The sequence below is a fragment of the Danio rerio genome, chromosome 21, assembly GCF_052040795.2.
Source record: "Danio rerio strain M-AB ecotype USA chromosome 21, GRCz13ab, whole genome shotgun sequence".
In the NCBI taxonomy this organism is placed as follows: Eukaryota; Metazoa; Chordata; class Actinopteri; order Cypriniformes; family Danionidae; genus Danio; species Danio rerio.
In genome coordinates this window covers 48,975,109-48,997,227 of record NC_141041.1, presented here as the reverse complement: position 1 = coordinate 48,997,227, position 22,119 = coordinate 48,975,109, and the positions used below count along the sequence as shown (strand labels likewise).

Sequence of the window (22,119 nt, the reverse complement as noted above, 5' to 3'; positions counted from 1 at the left end):
TATACTGTATATATATATATATATATATATATATATATATATATATATATATATATATATATATATATATATATATATATATATATATAATGTGAACTGCAAAGACTTTCCCATTGACTGCACATCTTCTGTTTATATGTGTATTTTATTGTGTAACGTTTATATTTCATTTATTATACAATGTGTTAAAACTAAAATGACATGAAATCAAAAACGACAGCATAATGGCAAGAAACTATTTATTTAAAGAGGTACCATTGGTATTGTGTGCGTACATTCACTTGAGATGATTTTGTACAGGATACAGGATGGTAAATATATACATATTAAAATATGTATAGAATAAATAGAATGAGCTCCCAAACATTGTGAAATCTTTCCCATTATTGCAACCATGCATTCACATTTCATTGTTAAGGCACGAACCAACAGCAATAACCTGCATTACAACCATTTCTACTGAAAACAAAGCTTCTTCTCATTTAATCTGTCTGTCATTATGAATAAAATCCTCAGTCAGACATCATGCACTCAAGAATATGATTTCAAATGCATATTCTCCATATTTATACTGAATGCCTCGACCAATTCAGTTTTGTTTTCATGATCTAAATGAAAATGTTTATCATTATATTGTCTGTTTTTTCCTTAAAACAGGCAATATAATCTGCCAATGGAGTAAACAAAATAATCCTATTTTCACTTTATTATATCTTACCACATTAGCAGATTATTTAGCTTGTTTTAAGGAAAAAATTCGTAATTTTGACTCATTATTTCTGAAAACAAGACAATAATTTTTACATGTCTATAAAATGCTTCTTGATTTAACAATTGTTTAGACATTTAGACTAGAAACAAGACAAAAACACCAAGTAAGAACAGCATTTTGTCAGTGCACGACAGCAAACTCATGACTGAATGCACATAATTAAAATGGTTGATTATTGAATGTGTATAGATAGATAGAAAAACTGTCTATAAAAAAGATATCCTCGATGCCTTAAAGAATTAGTTTTCTTACAAAATAGACATTTTGCAATCTGCCAACCAAGATTTGTCAGCTGAAAAGTAATGAAGGTTTTTAAGGAAAACTTCATATAGTGAACTGTAATAGCGCTGCTCAGTGGTTTAACTTCCAAAATGCAGTTTTAATACAGCTTTCAAGACAAGCAATTACCAAGAAAACTATTGGTTATTTCTGAAAAAAGAAAATAAAATAAATATTTAACTTTTAATATTTAGTATAGCAGCCCTTAAATAAACTAATATGTCTGGACCACAAAAACAGTTTTTTATATAGAAATCTGGAATCTCAATAAATAAGATTTCCATCGATATTTACTTTGTTATGATATATAGGACAGACAATTATGGACAAGATACAACTACCTCAAAATAGGTAATATGAGGGTTTAAAAAGATCAAAAATACTGATAAAAATGTGTGATCCTAATTTTTTTAAAATGTCATATCGCTTTTTTTTCAATGTGTTGTTTTTAACATTAATACACATTGAAAAGTGCCATATTGGATGTTAAATATGCATGTTATGCTCTTTAAAATGTATTTTCCATAAATAAGAAAACAATAAGTTCAGATATCCAAAACCTACAGATTTGTTGACTTTGGTGAAATTGTTTGGCTTGTGATTGTATAAACATCTCAAAAACATCAAAAATAACAATAGAAAGTAAACGACAAGTTTTTCGATGCCATTTTGGGGGGGTCTGTGTGTTTGTGTGTGTGTGTTTGACATATTGAGCTTGTTGTAGAGGCTCAGACCGTACATATGTCTGATATACATTAGGTTTGATATTTTTAATTGGACAAATTATGCTTAAAATATCATTTTTTCTTTTGTTTTTCATATGGGTACAAAGGTCAAACTAAGAAGTTTTTTAAACAATTACATTTGTTGAAACAGATCTTATTTTTGTGTGTTACAAAAGCGAACCTAGCCATCAGATTAAAAAACTACATTTTACCCCAAAAATGTCCTCTAAGATGCTCTAGGATAAATCATAAGTGCTCAAAATTGTTATTCTTGAAGTGAACCAATCCTAAAATCTCAGATTAAAGTGATAGTTCACCCAAAAATGAACTTTTACTCACTATTTACTCTCCCTCAATTTATTCCAAATCATTAATCTTTCTCCTATTGAGCAAAACAAAAAGATGTTTTGAAGAATGTTAGAAACCGGTAACTATTGACTTCCAAATGAAACAAATGATTAGAGATTTCCAACTTTCTAAACTTATAACAGCAATATAATAAATGACAATAGATTTCGACAGCATTATGGAGTCTGTGTAAGTGAGAGAGAGAGGGTGTTCGACACATTGAGCATGTTGGCTCAGATCTTATGTATGTTGATCTGCATTGTATTGGATTTTTTATTGGACAAATAAAGAATAAAATGCGCTTGGGTTTGTTTTCTATGGGCCCAAAGAAAAATGAAGATGTTTCTGTGTGTGGTACTAAAATGACCCGAGCTAACTGCTCAGATTAAGGAAACTATTTTAAAAAGTCTATAATTTTGCCCAAAAAAGTCCTCTAAGATGCTCTAGGATAAATCATAAGTGCTCAAAATTGTTATTCTTGAAGTGAACCAATCCTAAAATCTCAGATTACAGTGATAGTTCACCCAAAAATGAACTTTTACTCACTATTTACTCTCCCTCAAGTGTTTCCAAATCATTCATCTTTCTCCTATTGAGCAAAACAAAAAGATGTTTTGAAGAATGTTAGAAACCGGTAACTATTGACTTCCAAATGAAACAAATGATTAGAGATCTCCAACTTTCTAAACTTATAACAGCAATATAATAAATGACAATAGATTTCGACAGCATTATGGAGTCTGTGTAAGTGAGAGAGAGAGGGTGTTCGACACATTGAGCATGTTGTACAGGCTCAGATCTTATGTATGTTGATCTGCATTGTATTGGATTTTTTATTGGACAAATAAAGAATAAAATGCGCTTGGGTTTGTTTTCTATGGGCCCAAAGAAAAATGAAGACGTTTCTGTGTGTGGTACTAAAATGACCCGAGCTAACTGCTCAGATTAAGGAAACTATTTTAAAAATCTATAATTTTGCCCAAAAAAGTCCTCTAAGATGCTCTAGGATTAATCAGAAGTGCTCAAAATTGTTATTCTTGAAGTGAACCAATCCTAAAATCTCAGATTACAGTGATAGTTCACCCAAAAATGAACTTTTACTCACTATTTACTTTCCCTCAATTTATTCCAAATCATTCATCTTTCTCCTATTGAGCAAAACAAAAGGATGTTTTGAAGAATGTTAGAAACCGGTAACTATTGACTTCCAAATGAAACAACTGAAAGTCAATGATTAGAGATCTCCAACGGCAATAAAATAAATGACAATAGATTTCGACAGCATAATGAGGGTCTGTGTAAGTGAGAGTGAGAGAGGGTGTTCGACACATTGAGCATGTTGTACAGGCTCAGATCTTATATATGTTGATCTGCATTGTATTGGATTTTTTATTGGACAAATAAAGAATAAAATGCTTAAAATATTTGTATTTTCCTTTTGTTTTCTATGGGCCCAAAGATAAAATGAAGACGTTTCAGTGTGTGTTACTTAAAATGACCCGAGCTAACTGCTCAGATTAAGGAAACTATTTTAAAAAGTCTATAATTTTGCCCAAAAATGTCCTCTAAGATGCTCTAGGATTAATCATAAGTGCTCAAAATTGTTATCCTTGAAGTAAACCAATCTTTTAATCTAAGGTTAAAGGGATAGTTCACCCAATAGTGAACATTTACTCACTATTTACTCTCCCTCAAATCGTTCCAAAGCATTATGAGTTTCTTTCTCTACTTGAACCTAAAAAAAGATAGTTTGCAGATTGTTAGAAACCGGTAACCATTGACTTCCATAGTATGAAAAACAAATTAAAGTCAATGATTAGAGGTTTCCTACTTTCTATAACATCATCTTTTGTGTTCAACAGAAGAACGAAACTTATATATATTGACTATATAATAAATGACAATAGATTTCGACAGCATTATGGGGGTCTGTGTGTGTGTGTGAGAGAGACAGAGGGTGTTCGACACATTGAGCATGAGTTATAGGCTCAGATCTTATATACAGTATGTTGATCTGCATTGTATTGGATTTTTTATTGGACAAATAAAGAATAAAATGCTAAAAATATTTGTATTTTCCTTTTGTTTTCTATGGGCCCAAAGATAAAATAAAGACATTTCTGTGTCTGTTACTAAAATGAGCCAAGCTAACTCCTCAGATTAAGGAAACTATTTTAAAAAACTACATTTTACCCAAACAAAACCTCTAAGATGCTTTAGGATTATCATAAGTGCTCAAAATTGTCATCTTCAACGTGAACCAATCCTTCAATCAGAGGTTAGAGGGGCAGTTCACCCTTAAATGAACATTTACTCACTATTTACTCTCCCTCAAGAGGTCCCAAACCTTTATAAGTTTCTTTCTCCTGTTGAACCTAAAATAAGATGCTGTGAAGAATGTTAGAAACCGGTAACCATTGACTTTCAAAGTATAAAAAACAAATGAAAGGCAACATTTCCAGCTTTCTTCATAACATCTTTTGTGTTCAACAGAAAAAATAAACTCATAAAGGTTTGATACACGTAAAAAGTGAGTAAATGATGACAGGATTATTTCATTTTTGGTTGAACTGTCCCTTTAATGGCCTTTAAGAGCCTCCTTAGCATCCTTAAGTGCCGATAGTAATACTGCTGTGTTGTTGTTATCCTGCTAAACAGACTCATTTCAGGAAAATGCCTTGTTGTGTGTGTTTTTCAGGCCTGCAGACCCAGCGAGCGAGCTGTGTTCAGCACATCATCTCGTGTCAGATAACATCCACACAGCTGCCGCAGACCCGTAAAGGACTCTCTGCCATGAAGAACTCGCCAGTTATCAACAAACAGAACCTGCAGACACGAAACAAACACAGGTACTATTTAACTTGATGAAATAAAATAGAATAGAATAGAATCCAAGTTTTAGGAACAACAAATAATTACTTGACTTCTAGTTGATAATTTGGTATCAATAGTGGCTTATATGGAAGGCAAAGGCCTCTAAATTACACTTATTTACCAAAATAAAATATGATCATGCCTTAATTTTGAATGATTTAATTAGGACAGTAAGTTCTGACTTGATTAGACTAAAGAGTTACCACTGAACAGAAATAATGTCCAGTATAGAATATAAAGTCCTGCTGCAGTGGAGACAGAATGAATATTGTGTCTGACTCCATCATGAGCTTGGAGGACTGCATCCATACATCTCTGACATGACTCAAAGCACTGATTAATAAAGTCATCTGGAATGAAGAAGAAAGCCGTGCAGGACTCCCAGAGTTCATCAAGACTCTTTGTCTTGTTTTACCCCAGACATACTCAATAATGTTCATTTCTGGTGACTGGGCTGGCCAATCCTGGAACAGCTTGACCTTCTTTGCTTTCAGGAGCTTTGATGTGAAGGCTGAAGTATGAGAAGGAGCGCTATCCTGCTGGAGAATTGTCCCTCTCCTGTGGTTTGTAATGTAATGGGCAGCACAAATGTCTTGATACCTCAGGCTGCTGATGTTGATCATCCACTCTGCAGATCTCTCACACGCCCCCATACTGAATGTAATCCCAAACCATGATTTTTCCTTCACCAAACTGACTGACTGATTTCTCTCAGAATCTTGGCTCCGTGTGGGTTCCAGTAGGTCTTCTGCAGTATTTGTGATGATTTGGATCAACACATGATTCATCAGAAAAATCTACTTTCTGCCACTTTTACAAATGATTAACTAGAAGTCAAGTTATTATATGTTGCTCTTTAAACTGGGGTTAATGACAAGATTTTGTCAGGTAATGTAGTATAGACAGAACAGAACAGAACAGTACAGAACAGAACAGAATAGAACAGAACAGAACAGAATAGAATAGAATAGAATAGAATAGAATAGAATAGAACAGAACAGAACAAAACATAATAGAACAGAACATAATAGAACAGAACAGAACAGTTTAGAATAGAACAGAACAGAACAGTATAGAATAGAACAGAACAGAACAGAATAGAATAGAACAGAACAGAACAGAACAGAACAGAATAGAATAGAATAGAATAGAATAGAATAGAATAGAACAGAACATAATAGAACAGAACAGAACAGAACAGTTTAGAATAGAACAGAACAGAACAGTTTAGAACAGAACAAAACATAATAGAACAGAACATAATAGAACAGAACAGAACAGTTTAGAATAGAACAGAACAGAACAGTATAGAATAGAACAGAACAGAACAGAATAGAATAGAACAGAACAGAACAGAACAGAACATAATAGAACAGAACAGAACAGTTTAGAATAGAACAGAACAGAACAGAACAGAATAGAATAGAATAGAATAGAATAGAATAGAATAGAACAGAACATAATAGAACAGAACAGAACAGAACAGTTTAGAATAGAACAGAACAGAACAGTTTAGAACAGAACAGAACAGAATAGAACAGAACAGAATAGAACAGAACAGAACAGAATAGAACAGAACAGAACAGAATAGAACAGAACAGAACAGAACAGAATAGAACAGAACAGAACAGAACAGTTTAGAATAGAACAGAACAGAACAGTTTAGAACAGAACAGAACAGAACAGAACAGAACAGAATAGAACAGAACAGAACAGAACAGAACAGAATAGAACAGAACAGAACAGAATAGAACAGAACAGAACAGAACAGAATAGAATAGCACGGCAGTTGTAAACGAACAGAACCTTCAAACACAAAACAACTGCATGTGTGTATTGAAGATCTGTTTTTTGTCCTGTCTGTATTTCTGTTGCACTGTGGAAGCTGTCAAGGAAAGAAATTCCTCGTTTGTTTGAGCATACCTGGCAATAAAGCTCAATCTGATTCTGATTCAAATGCGCTTTCTGAATAATGATAAAAATGTGCATTATTTGTCATAGTTCTTGTAACAGATTAAACTTTAGGATTGTTTTATTAAGATTTTTTTCCCAGTGATGGGTTGCAGTTGGAAGGGAATCCGCTGTGTAAAACATATACCATTGGTGGTGGTGTGGAGATTCTCCCTCATGATTGTAAAGCGCTTTGGGTGTATGGCCATACACAATAAATGCACTTTATAAATACACATTACATTACATTACATTACATATGCTGGATAAGTTGGCGGTTCATTCCTCTGTGGCGACCCCAGAATAATAAAGGGGCTAAGCTGAAAAGAAAATGAATGAGAAATTCTTCATTTTTTTCATTCAGTTTTTAAAAGCAGCAGAGTGTAAATGTTGAAATAACACCATAAACTTTCAATTCAAGCACTTTCAGGAATCTGTTTTTAAGCCCTTTCCTGGCCTTGAATTCATACTGTATGTCTGAAATTCAAGAACTTTCAAGAACAGGGTTTCTGCAGGTTTCACCAAGTTAAATTTAAGACTTTTAAAGACATTTTTAAGACCATTATGAATGGAGTTTTAGACCCATAATGGGCTAAAGATTAAGAAATTGTATAAATGGCCCAGATGGAAAAGATTTTTATTTGCCCTATCAAATTTTTTTAATAATGTAATGCATTTATTAATACAATAATACATTAATATAAAAAAAAACTAAAATAATTTACATTTTATTTTTTAGCAAAATATTTTAAATATTGTGTCAAAACAAGCAAGCTCTAGTTGTATCCATACACATTTTTTTACAACATATACTTTCTTTAAAATAAAAGAAAAATTAATAAATGTTTAAAGGTTTTTAAAACTATAATAAACAAAATGTATGCGCAACAATCAGTCCAGGTCAGGTGAGGTGTCAGCAGTAAATACATGGAGAACTTTTAAACAGATGTTATTGTAAGGAAAATAATTAAACCATTATGATAAAAAAAGTAAAAAATTACCTTTGTAAATAAAACGTTTAAAGTTTTATTGAGATGATTGTACGGGTTTTGGCCGGATTTGGTAGCAAGACATGAACAAGAGAAAATTAAGACCTGTTAAAAACAGATTTAAGACCTACAACACAACATTTCAGTACATGTAAAACTTTTTAAGGCCTAAAGTTTGGATTTTAAGATTTAAGACTTTTTAAGAGCCTGCAGAAACCAATGAAGAAGCCTGGGAACTCTATACTGTACTATGCAAATCAATAGCTACAGATTTCAAGCTTCAAAATCTCTTCTTTTGTGTTCATCAGAAGAATGAAGCACATAAAGGTTTGGAACCACTTGAGGGTGAGAAAATAGTCAGTGGATTTTCATTTTCTGGGTGAACTCTTTCTGTAAGTACTCTAATAAAACAATGCTAAGTAGTCTTAATACCTTGCCCGGCTTGAGTTTGACCCAGAGCTCATTGTCTGCCCTCCTGAGCTCAGCGGTGAGTTTCCTGTGAGCAACATACCAGCGGCGCACCACATCATGGGGGACCGTGTTAATAACTGAGCGGTCGTAGTTATTATACCTGAAAAACAAGGGAACAACACACTTTCAGAACTAGGGAATGCAGAAAAAGCTTCATCCATTATGTCACATAATCAGGGCTTGCTCTAATCATTTGATTTAATAAAGGGGGCATGTTGTAAGGTGTAAAAAGGTAACACTTCAGAATAATGGACCATTAGTTAATGTATTTATTAACATTAGCATAGTATCTTCTAATCTAAAGCAGTGGTTCCCAACCTTTTTTTGTCTGAAACCCCCTTTTTCCCCGGAAAATGTTGTGAGGCCCCCCTCCACATTTATTGATATAATCGCTCGTATAAGTTTGCAGTAATGATGACAAAAAATGTTGTTTTCAAACAAACGGTGTGTTTATTACGATATCTAGATATGTCTATGCACAAATAATAGCCTGATGTTTCCCAGAGATGGGTTGCAGCTGGAAGGTCATCCGCTGCGTAAGACATGTGCTGGATAAAGTAAAAGATCATTCCGCTGTGGCGACCCCGGATTAATAAAGGGACTAAGCCTAAAAGAAAATGAAGGAATGAATAATAACCTAATGTAAAATATAAAAGCAAAACATCAGCAGGCCATTTATAACTGAAAAGCGTAAGCCTTTGCCTTTAAATTGACCCTGTTGGACATTCAATAACAAAAATATCAGTATTTACACAAGTGTATAAGGGAAAAATATATAGGCTATTACAATGTACTACTTGCATGTTATGTGTTATGCTCTATCAGTTAGTGTGAGGATTGCTGCGTGAGCAGACTCTGTCTTTTTTGTGGAGGACGGATTACAAATTTGTCCATTTATGGTCAGCTAGGACAGTGGTCTTCAACCTTTATCCAACCCGGGCTCATTGTGGAAACGTAGCCCCACGGACGTTTCTGCGGACCGCGATTTACGTCCCGGGAGGTACGTATTCGAGCGTTTTTTGTTTTCGCGGATCCGCGAGAGGCCGCTGTGCGCGCTTTATCGCATCTCGGGCGCCTCTCGGTAGCACGCACCATTCGCGCCCGCGCCGTTCTCGCGCGAAAAGCCGCCAGATCGAAAAAAAAAAAAAGCAAAAGCCCTCGTCTTCGATTTCGATCGCGTTTTCGGATCCCGCCGCGTTCTCGCCCTTATTTTTTTGATTCCGTTTTTCGTTTTACCTGATTTCCAGAACCTGCTGTTCCCCGGACTCGATCCCGGTCGTCGTCCACCGCGGCCGGCTCCGGCTCCTCCTCCGGGGCCTCCGCTCCGCGACGCAACGCTGTGAGCTAAGCGGACAAACTGATTGCATCGGGAAAGCCCTCCACTCGGAGGCGAGCCGTCGGCCGGCGATCGCGAAGAGGAGGGGCGGAGCGGCGCCACACCGCCCCGCAGCGTTCGCTCGAAAAAAAACAAACGCGGCCTTTACGTACCTCCGACCACGTAAATCGCGGTCTCCAGAAACGTCCGCGGGGCTACGTTTCCAGAATGAGCTTGGGTTGCCTTTATCACCACGCACTGGTCAACGCTTGACAATTTTACTGCGGGGGGTTGGGGGTGTTTCGTAGGTTGCTATGCGACCATCAACCGTTTTCTCAGAGGATGACAAACTGACAAAACATTGCTGTGACTCTGATACAAGTTTTATTTATGGAGAAATGTGCAAAGCGCTGCAGTGTTTGTGTGTTCTGTGTTTGTCTGAGAAATTTAGTCTTACCGAAATCTAAACATTCCAGACAAGCTGAAGCTGATCGGTCAATTCTTGTCACATGACTCGCGGTGTGCTTACGGCCTGGGGTTCATTGGTGCAAGTGCATCACGCCGCTTGTTTGCGCAAGCCGCGCACCTCCATTGTAAACAACAAACTTGTGCAAACTAGAAATATGTTACATGCGAACGGCCCCTTAAAGGTCGCCGTCATTTGCGATCTCCATCAGTTGATCTTCTTGCACAGCCATGGTGGATTCACCTGATTTTGAACTCACACTATCACTTTATGTTACAACCTCTCTAAAAAAATATGACTCGTTTTAAACAGAGAGAAAGCAACATAAAAAATAAACTTAGTAAACATAGTAATCGTTTTTAAATCAATTTATTTTTACCAGAAAACCAAAAATAACGATGCCATCCTTACCCCACAACAACGAAAAAACAAATGAAATAATAAATCTCCAGAGAAACAAAAAAGAAAGAAAAGAAAACAATTCAATGTCCACTAAAGCACCGGTAGTACCCAGTCATGCCCAAAAATCACCGAATCTCCCTCCGCGTTGTGGGAACTGGATATTCAAGAATAGCGGACGCTTTTGCATCTACAGGCCAGACCTTCCCCTGACCAACCCGCTTACCTAGGTAAGTGACAGTAGCTTTAGCAAATTCACATTTCTTTAGATTAAGCGTTCAATGTCGATGCCCAAAAGTGGGTTGCGGATCTATTCCTTGGCAGTTTGCGGTTCGTTCACTGAGCCTTTCTCCCATAGCAAAGAAACTTTCCAAAGACGTCTGTTTCTTACTCATTTTGCTGCTTGTGGGTTAAATTTGGGCGCTAAAGTGATCAAGATGTAAGTGAGAGAATACAGTAATTTTTCAAAATAAAAGACTTTTTAAAATAAAAGATTGTTCAGACTGAGACAATAAATAAAACGGAAATAATTATTGATTTCTTGTGCGGCCGGTACCAATTGATCCATGGACTGATGGTTGAGGACCACTGAGCTAGGGGATAAAATGAACTAAGCCAACATGATCATTCTCCTAGTTGTCTACTGCTAAGATTTTTTAAAAATATGACCCCCCTGTTGGGAACCGCTGTTCTAAAACATTAATAAAACATTAATTAATCATAGTTCAACATTCACTAATGCATTATTAAAATTCAAAGTAGTGCTTGTTAACATTAGTTAATGCGCCATGAGGTAATATGAACTAACATGAACTTTAAATTAAATCACATTAACATTTACACAAAATACGGTTATAAATGTATTGCTAGTTGGTTTATTTAGTAAATACATTAACTGATGGAACGTTATTTTCAAGAGTTACCAAAAATGTGCAATTGCCTGGAAGATATGGTGCAAATAAAACGCATCTCACCGAATCATGTAAACCTCATTGTTCCAGGGATAAACGTTGAGCACGGGGCCGATGCCGATCATGTGGTTGCGATGATCGCTGAGGTTTTCCACATAGTCGTGTTTAATCGGCACGTGAGAAAGCAGCTGGAAGTTCTCCGGCGTTTGCTGTAAAACGGTGTCGGCAGCGTGAAAACCGTCCACCAGCAGAGTCCTGCCGCCCGTGCCCTCGTGCCGCAGACAGTGAAACACCTGAATGCTTCAGCAGCAAAATAAAGGAATAAAACAAACACGTTACAGCCATATATTATTAATCTCAATCAGGATCTACACAGTAATTAGCCCTCCTGGGAAATTTTAATTATAACTATAAGTGTTTTCCCAAGTGATTTCCAAGCTTACGATTACATTATATATTTGGAATCACCAATAAAATTAAACAACATCTGTCTCATTAGTTTCGTTTCTAGACATTCGAAACAAACAATATCGAAATATTTTCAGGTTGCTAAGCACACTCTGGCGAAGCAGTGGCGCAGTAGGTAGTGCTGTCGCCTCACAGCAAGAAGGTCGCTGGTTCGAACCTTGGCTCAGTTGGCGTTTCTGTGTGGAGTTTGCATGTTCTGCCCGTGTTCGCGTGAGTTTCCTCCGGGTGCTCCGGTTTCCCCCACAGTCCAAAGACATGCGGTACAGGTGAATTGGGTAGGCTAAATTGTCCGTAGTGTATGAGTGTGTGTGTGAATGTGTGTGTGTGGATGTTTCCCAGAGATGGGTTGTGGCTGGAAGGGCATCCGCTCCGTAAAAACGTGCTGGATAAGTTGGCGGTTCATTCCGCTGTGGAGACCCCAGATTAATAAAGGGACTAAGCCGACAAGAAAATGAATGAATGAATAATGCGCACTCAAAAGAAACAAGATCATGACACCGACCTCATTTATGGCCATCTACACATTATCATCCTCTCTCCTGCATTCATTATCAGACTGTACCTCACGTTCGTTTCATACAGATTACAGAACCAGAAAACCTTTGTTTTTAAGTGTAGTTGGTTCATTTAAAATTGTTATGTAAATGAATCAACAGATTCTTCCTAACCCTAATCATCAGATGTTAAGCTTTATGTGAATATATTTCTGTCAAGCAAGTATTCGCCACAATTTCTTCCCCGGAGAAACGTCTTTAGCGATTGGTGATTGGCTCCTGTACCAGTAGACAGGGATTCATTTGCCATATTGACCGTTACACTTTTCCCGTTTTAAAACTATATGATTGACATGTCTTGTGTATTCTATAGTCTTTGTTTTAAGGCAATGGGTTTACTTGTTTTTTAAAGTCGACTAATCGCTTTAAAACCAATGGGTTTACTCAATTTTCTAAAGTAAAGTCACTTTACAAGCATCATGTTTACTCACTTTTTTCAACCCAGGCTCATTTTAGATATGTACCCCTGTATACATTTTTGGAGAGCACCAAATACGTCCCAGGAGGTACTTTTTTCATAGTTTTTGTTTTCGCGAATCCACCAGAGGCTGCGTTGTACGCTTTATCAGACCTCAAATTTTTCTTGTGTCATTCGCTCCTGCTGTTCTCGCGTAAATCCAGCCGAGGCCCCTGTCGACTGACTGATTTATCCTCCCGCCCTCTCCCTTCCCTAAACCCAACCAACAGTGTTTTCAAAAGCAATTCAAAAAAATAAAAGCCCTTACAGCTGCTGATTTTTACCACGTTTTCAGATCTTACCACGTTCTCACCCTGTTATGTACTTGTTTATTTAATTTTTTTGCCTTTTGTTTGTGTTTTACCTGCTTTCTGGATCATTCTTCGCCTGACTCGAAACCTGTCATCGCAGTTAACTCCTCTCTGCGTTTCAAGTGTGCCGACATACGTAGCGAGCTATTGGACAAACTGGAAACGGCGGGAAAGCCATCCACATGAAGGTAAGCAGTCAGCTGGTAGCGTGAAAAGAAACAGAATGCGTCGACGCCGTCAAACCGCCCTGTAGCGTTTGCTTTAAAAATGAAATGAACTCATAAATATCTATGGCTACATAAATCTCCAGAAATGTATACGGGCGTACATTTTCACAATGAGCCTGTGTTGTTGTTTTTTACAAAAGTCAACTAATCACTTAAAACATCGGTTTACTCACTTTTTAAGAATAGTCAACTATTTACTTTAAATACTACAGCTTTACTCACTTTTTTAAGTAAAGGTATTCATTCATTCATTTTCTTTTCGGCTTAGTCACTTTATTAATCTGGGGTCTCCACAGCGGAATGAACCGCCAACTTATCCAGCATATGTTTTAAGCAGCGGATGCCCTTCCAGTCGGAACCCATCACTGGGAAACATACACACACTAATTCACACACATACACTACGGTCAATTTTAGCATACCCAATTCACCTGTACCGCATGTCTTTGGACTGTGAGGGAAACCGGAGCACCCGGAGGAAACCCACGCGAACACGGGCAGAACATGCAAACTCCACACCAAAAAGCCAATCGACCCAGCTGAGGCTCGAACCAGCGACCTTCTTGCTGTGTGGCAAACGTGCTACTCACTGCGCCACTGCGTCGCCCCTAAAAGTAACTAATCGCTTTAAAAGCGACGAGTTTTTTAAGTGGAGTCAACTAATAATAATAATAATAATAAACTTTATTTGTACAGCACTTTTCCAACATACATGCAACTCAAAGTGCCTCACAAACAACAACAAAAGCATTAAAATAGACCACAAAAACTTATCACATCTACTGAAATAAAAGCATTCATGTACACAAAATATAAGTATATATCCACACGATCACACACACAATAGTCCTTACATATGCAGGCACACACCATACATTACATACATAAACCTACAACAAAATAGATCAAATGCGCACACCCTACAAACTTGTTTAATCATACGCGATTTTAAAAAGATGTGTCTTAACACGCTTTTTAAAAACATGAATACTTGGGGATTCTTTCACTTCAAGGGGGAGACAGTTCCAAATTATTGGAGCATAATGGCTAAAAGAAGTGCCGCCAGATCGCATCAGGTTTACAGGATAAAATTCTAAAAGTCCAGCACTAGAAGAGCGTAGCAAACGGTTTGGATTATATTTTGTTAAACAGTCGGAAATGTAGGAAGGTGTCATATTGTGTAGTGCTTTAAAAACTAATAAAAGAATCTTAAAATCTATCCTTTGGTGCACAGGCAACCAGTGTAATTCTATTAATACTGCTGTAATGTGCTCTCGTTTCTTTAATTTCATTAAAACTCTGGCTGCTGCATTTTGTATCAATTGCAGCTTCGTTGTAGAACCCTTAGGTAGACCAGTATAGATCGCATTGCAATAATCAAGCCGAGAGAAAATAAAAGCATGAATTAATTTCTTGGCATCATCAAAAGATAGGAAAGAACGAATTTTGGCAACATTTCTTAAAAGATAAAAACATGTTTTTGTAACTTGATTAATATGAGATTTAAAATTAAGATCACAATCGAAAATAACACCCAGGTTCTTTAATTCTTTTTTGGATTGTAAACCTAAAGGACACAGTTCTGCTTCAATCCTCTCTCTAATAATTTTTTACACATGCAATTAGTGCATGCACACCTTAGTTTTCACCGTTTATTTGGTAAATCCCGAGTTATTTTTTAGGTTTGCACTGGTATAAGCAGTTAGTAAATCCGTCCCTTAAGCTCTTATAATAGACCAGAGAGAAAGTGAATTTGACTCCTGCCGCTCATCTAAGCATGGCCTAAGGAAACTCGAGCTGACAGTCAGATGTTAAGTCTTGGGTTTCTAATTGAAGCTTAACTCTGATTTTCCTGTTTACCCGCAGGGCTCCTGAAAGTATGACGTATCCGTGTGGCGATCCAGTGCCAGCTTTGTGTAGGCAGTGTCTCCGCGAGAAAAGTCTGAAGTGAAGTTCCACATCCGCCCGTAGATGGTCTCCCTGGAAACAAAGAATTGACATACTTAAAGGGACATACTAAAGCTCACAAGCAGCTGAGTTGTGCATAATTATCTACCGTTTAGTAGTTGGAGCGTTTTATTTACTCGCCCTCACCTCCGTTGCTATATTATTCTACTGCGACATTGCCAAAGGAGATAAATGACGTCAGTACGTAATAACTGGTTATGATCTCTTACTGAACTGATATCGAATTGTCCCCATCTGCATCGCGGTGCACCGAAGAAACAATTATTTTTCACGACAATTCATATTGTATGTGTGTGCCCATACATTTAAAGTACTCCCCATAGACATTGTAATCAGGGCTTTACATTAACACCCCCCAACCCGCCAAATGTGGGTAGATTTCTGCTTTGGCGGGTTAGACAGACACCTCCACTAGCCACTTTGGCTGGTTGAAAATAATTTTTTAAATTGTAGTTTTCCTAAAAGCAGGGTTCGACAGTATAAGGATGGCCCAATATGCGTGCAAATGTGATCTTAAAAATCGAGAAGTAAAATAATTCACGCGAGCAGAAGAAAGCAAGTGAATACCGAATGAGAGGATGATGATCACTCGCGCTAACAGTTGATGTAATGCGATGCCTGCTTAAAACGCGTGCGCGCTGCCGAATCGTGAAGCAACCGTGTCTGGAACAGGTTTTGGAGACGCAACTGTCATCGTTTCTCTTTCAAATAAATTAGACAAATAGTGATGAACATGCATCCACAGTCCTGATCCATTTAAGAGCTCAAAATTTGTCTTTTTGTAAGCAGCACCGGTTGCTTTCACTTTGAACAGATTATTAAATGGCCGTGAGCATGTGATCATCCTTCCATTATCACACATGGTATGTTTCACCTGCTTTCATTTGCTTACGGTTTTATTTGCTTTCATTTTTGTTAAAATGGTTTAATTTTTTTTTTTTACAACATTGCTTTGGAGATGAACTCTGCATTTATGTGCAGTCAACTGCTGATCTGAGAGATCTTTATCCAGGACAGATTACTGTGCATATTTTTGATACATGACGATAGTTATTTTTTAAAAGTCAATTGCTTTTCTTTCTTTTTTAAGAAATGTTTTGTTAAATAAAAAGTATAGTATACAGCTATACTTTGCTTGTTTCGACACATTAAAAATTTTTGGCTGAGAAATAATTATTGTTTAGTGTGGTTATAGAGATAAATTTGGTAAATCGTTAATTTTGAGCTCTAAAAAAGTCGTGTGAAATAAAAACTAATTGTAATATAACACTGTGAAACCATGACCCATTTGCTCATGCTCATTAAACAAGCTCATACTCGACACACAAAAAGTGAAATGAATGAGAACGCATGTGGACATAACACACAATTTAAATCAAGTAATTTTAGCATGTCAACGTCAAATTTATGCATATAAAATGTATTTACCCAACAACAAAATTGTGGCTACTGAAAATGCAGAGTTGCTAGTTACATTGGAAAATTACTAGCCACAGTGGCCGGTGATTAAAAAAGTTAATGTCAAGCCCTGATTATAATTAAAAGACACCTCATGGTCTGCAGCTGCGATATGTCAACGCGGCCGCCATCTATTATAAAGTCTATGGTACTGCCATTCTCTGCTCATGATTCGTTTGCGTACATACTATGTGAAGTATCACAAGCAATGAATCAAATTATTTTCCTGAAATACACTTTGCATTTGGGGATAATCCAGCGCAGCTCTCTGATAAGAAGGAGATCGGTCTCTCCTTCCTCTCTACGCAGTGTTGGATGAACACAATATGTAGCATATTCCTCTTTCTGTTTCTACTTTGGAGAGGAGAGGATTACAGAGTATCAAGATTACAGAGTATCACTGCTTGAATTGACTTGCGTAGGGTGACACAGTGGTCAGCACTGTCGCCTCACAGTATGAAGGTCGCTGGATCGAGTCCCGGCTGGACCAGTTGGCATTTCAGTGTGGAGTTTGCAGGTTCTCCCCGTGTTGGCGTGGGTTTCCTCCGGGTGCTTTGGTTTGCCACACAGTGCAAACAAAACTAAATTGGCCATAGTGTATGAGTGTGAATATGTGTGTATGGGTGTTTCCCAGTACGGGGTTGCAGTTGGAAAGACATAAAGGGACTAAGTTATCAAATAAAAAAATGTTTTGCGAATTTTTCTGAATGGATTAAGTAATACGCATCAGACTCTGTACTTTGTGTACGTGACAAATATTTCGGACTTCAGTGTGCAAAGACCTTAACTCAATATTGTAATGCATTACTTTCTAAAGTATCTTTCACAAACACTGAGGATGGCATGGCTCTCCTTCCGATTGCTCCGTTGTCAGCCTTACCACCCCTTCAGTAATTCTGTCTAAAATGCAAGACTAAAAATGCAAAGGGGTTGGTGGTCCTGAACTTCTTTCTGTCAGACTGACAGATTAACAAAAGCTCTGGACAGAGAGCTCTTAAGGAGTACTCCTGTTACAGCGGAGAACAAGAATGGGTCCAAATGTGCAAATTATCCAGCTCTAGCTCATTAGTCACCGGCGATGCAAAAGGAGCTCCTACATTTGAGTGCCTGACTTACAAAAGGCAGCTGGACCCGTTTGAAAGCAGATTGGTGTGTTCAAGCGGTGGGAGCGCTAGTGGAGTTAATGCTATAGAGACACCTGTGTGCCAAAAAGATATAAGGTGGCATGATGACAGTGAAAGTTGAAAAAGGACCAGGTCTTTGTTTGCCGATTCCTTAACCCTTGTGTATTGGACTCCCCTTTCATTATGTTGGCGACTGTTTTTGCCCCATTGACTTCCATTATAATCACATTTTTTGATTGAAGCCATGACACCAAATAATGCATTCTTGAGTGGATTGGCACAAGTAAATGTCTTTTCATCTCGTTTTACACTTGAACATCTAAATAAATGCTTAAGTCTATTTAACTAATTGTATTTTAATAACATTAGAACACCGATGCTGTAAAAAGTACCGTAAAAAACTGAATAAAGTAACATTAACCGTTCACCTGAAGATTATACACTAAACATTCAGGATGCGCGCGCAGCGAGGTTGCAGAAAAAAAACAGCAGCGCTAGCATTTACAGCGAGGGCATGACATCTGATGCGGTATAGAGTTTGTTGTTGTATTAGAGATAAGTTATGTTGATTACATATTATATATATTATTTACATGATGCTTTCAGCTTATTATAGCCAACCCAGGCTCATTCTGGAAACGTAGCCCCGCAGACATTTCTGGAGACCGCGAAATACGTCTCAGGAGGTAAGTATTTTTGCAGTTTTCGTTTTGCGAATCCGTGAGAGGCCGCTGTGCCGCGCTTTTTCGCGTCTTGAATGCCTCTCGCAAGCCGTTCGCACCCGCACTGTTCTTGCGTAAAAAGCCGCCAGAGGCTGCTGTCGAGTGACCGTCTGTCCGACTGACTGAATGACTGAACGATTGACTGGGCGGCCGACCAATCAGCTGACCCAGCCACCCTCCTCCTCCACCTTCTTCCCTAAACCCAAGCGACGAATTACAAATACCGTCCAGAAAAAGAAAAGCCCTCGTCCGATTTTGATCGCGTTTTCGGATTTCAACCCTTTCTCGCCCCGTTATGAACTCATTCCCTTTATTTTTTGGATTCTGTTTTTTGTTTTACCAGATTTCTGGAACCGCTCTTCCCCGGACTTGAAACAGGTCATCACCGCGGCTGGCTCCTCCTCCTCCGGGCCTCTGCTCTGCCAACGTAACACGACGAGCTAACCAGACAAACTGGTTGTGGCGGGAAAGCCCTCCACACGGAGGTGAGCCGTCAGCCTAGCCGGCGAGCGCGAAGAGGAACGGCGTCACACCGCCCCGTAGCGTTCGCTTGAAAAAACTAAATGCAGCCATACGTACCTTCGGCCATGTAAATCACGGTCTGCAGAAACGTCTGCAGGGCTACGTTTTCAGAATGACCTTGGGTTGATTACAACAGCTCGTCACTCAGTAATAAGCAGTTAATTCTGCAAAATTATAGATAAAGTGAGCGCCGTTCATCTAACAGGTCCATTTGCGATAACACCCTCTCAATGAATATTGGATAAGACGAAATGGCCAAGCATCCAGCCCCAATCAATATAACTTATCTCTAATACAAGAACAAACTCTGTACCGCGTCAGTTGTCATTCCCTCGCTGTAAATACTAGCGCTGCTGTTTTTTTCTGCAACCTCGCTGCGCATGCATTCTGAAAGTTTACAAACTTTTTTTGCATCCGGTATGCGTGGTTGAACCCGTGTGACTTCATGTGTGATGTAGGTTGGTAATTCCCCTATTGGTAGGGTTAAAAACACTAGCTGTGCATATACCCCATTCCACACTCGGCCATCAAACTACACCTTTGTTTGTTGTCAACACTCGCCCCCTAGTGGTAAAAATGACAAACTGTGCCCTTACATTTCCCATCAAAAAGAGTTTGCGAGATGTAATGGAGTCATTATAAACACTAGGACTGACCTGATGAGGCTCACTCTTTGGGTCACAGTTTCTGTGGCTTCCAGAGTTGGGGGAACACCTTCAACAAATGCAATCCCATACAGCAGGAAGTTGTTCAGGAAGTTCTTCAGCTCCTCGTCGCAGCTCATGAACTTGTCCCAGTTTGCAGCGGGAACTTTAGCACTGGAGTAAATGTGTGCGTTCCAGAGGATGCGAGGCTGTATGGCACTCCTCATCTGGCCCTCGTAGCTGTTCTGGGCTAGCCATGCTAGGTTGTACCGCGTGACGTGACCATCTGGCCCTGGATTACAAACAACAGGGAAATGACTTCATTCAGGGTTCCCACTCTTACATGGACACTAAATTCAGGCAATGTGTGTGCAGTCAATCGCTCCGATTACATTGGGAAAACCGGCGACAGCTGCAAATTGCGCTGTAATGTTTGGCTAGTCAACTGCATGGTATGGAAACCTTATAAACCTGCTAGACATGCGGATGATCCCGTCTCAAACAGCTGCCATTGCACGGCTCAGACACGTTGTAGTGTGCTATTTAACACAACTGCCTCTAGGAGTCGCCAATGGAATTAAAACAACCACACACAAGAAACACACGTACGCCAGGCATGAAGTTGGACTGGACCAACGCACATTCCCACATTCATTTCAACGTTAGTAAATCCAAACGTGAGGGTGAAACCTGGCGTACGCAAAGTTTTAATAACCCCTAATGACCCCCCGCCCAGAAAGTGGCAGGCCTGAGCTGAACTTTGTCACATTTGTAATCCTTAGTTGACTTACAATGGTTTTAGGAAAACCACTCCAAGTCAATTATTCCCATACAAACTAAAAAGGAGCAATTAAAAAAATATTTGACAATAATTTAACAATTTTACTGCAAAAGCTTTTGTCCTGAGGGAAGGTTTGTGACTGGGAGTGAATAAATCACTAATGCTGCTGTCCTGGCTTCCATTGTGTATGTGCAAAATGTCCAGAAGAAAGTGTATATAACAGCTCAGGTGAATCAAGTGAATCGAGATATTGCATTTTGATGACTATAAGTATGGAAGCATACGAGTAGCATAATTCAATTCAAAATGTAATATGCAAAGTGGCAATGCAATATGTTAAATGGCAATGTATTTCTGTATTTGAATTAGCATTTTCCAAGACATATGAGCAATGTTTGGTGCAGAATGAAAATGTAAATTAAATTACATTGTTTGCATTTCTCATTTAAAACACTGTTTTAATTTGTAAATTGTATCCACATTTTAAAGCTTTATAAGTAGCAAAATTAAATTGAAAATGCTTTACACAGACTGAATTTGATGTGAATAAAGTACAAGCAGAAACTGTAGCAAAATGATCATTTAAATGTTATTTGTCCTAAATGCATTTACACTCGCGTCTAGGAAACGCAGGATTACATTTTCAGCATAACAGCATGGGATGCGTGTAGCAAAATTAATTTTGAAATGTAATAAGCAAAACGATAATGCAATATGTAAATGGCAGTGTATTTCTGTATTTCAGTTAGCATTTTCCAAGACATATGTGCAATGTTTGCTGCAGAATGAAAATGAAAATGAAAAAAACATAATGCATTTTCATTTAACACATCGCGACGAATGAAAGCCGATTTGAAATTGAAAATGCATTCTGGCCTGGCCCCGCCCACAGACGGCCACCGTTGCTGCAAGGCAGGATTTAGGTTAGGTCGTCACAGCTGCCGCGAGGACTATTTGGGACATTTGGCAGCATAAACATGGCGAAGTCTGTTCCTCAGCGGCTTCGTGAAGCTGCACGAGCCCTCGAGCTTGAACTGGGAAATACTTTAGAAAACCAATCACCTCCTAGCTCAGTAAACTTGGCTTAAGGTTTGATATTCGCGCATGCAGTTTTAGGGATCATCTGCAAATTACATCGATCTGCAAATTAATTTTGCTACTTATAAAGCTTTAAAATGTGGATACAATTTACATATTAAAACAGTGTTTGAAATGAGAAATGCAAACAATGTAATTTAATTTACGTTTTCATTCTGCACCAAACATTGCTCATTTGTCTTGGAAAATGCAAATTCAAATACAGAAATACATTGCCATTTAACATATTGCATTGCCACTTTGCATATTACATTTTGAATTGAATTATGCTACTCATATGCTTCCA

General features: G+C 38.1%; 1 protein-coding gene across 1 annotated transcript in view; it reads right to left on the bottom strand.

Annotated features, from left to right (window-relative positions):
- Window positions 1–222: 222 nt before the first annotated feature.
- The window catches only part of tmlhe (trimethyllysine hydroxylase, epsilon), a 30,309-nt gene continuing 8,412 nt past the window's right edge, over window positions 223–22,119 (bottom strand). The window contains exons 4-8 of the mRNA XM_087301951.1: window positions 19,967–20,246; window positions 15,377–15,496; window positions 11,563–11,799; window positions 8,370–8,508; window positions 223–4,950 (exon numbers count right to left, since the gene is read on the bottom strand). Of these exons, the coding sequence (XP_087158077.1) occupies window positions 4,819–4,950; window positions 8,370–8,508; window positions 11,563–11,799; window positions 15,377–15,496; window positions 19,967–20,246 (908 nt within the window). The 3' untranslated portion in view covers window positions 223–4,818. The remainder of the gene's footprint in view (window positions 4,951–8,369; window positions 8,509–11,562; window positions 11,800–15,376; window positions 15,497–19,966; window positions 20,247–22,119) is intronic.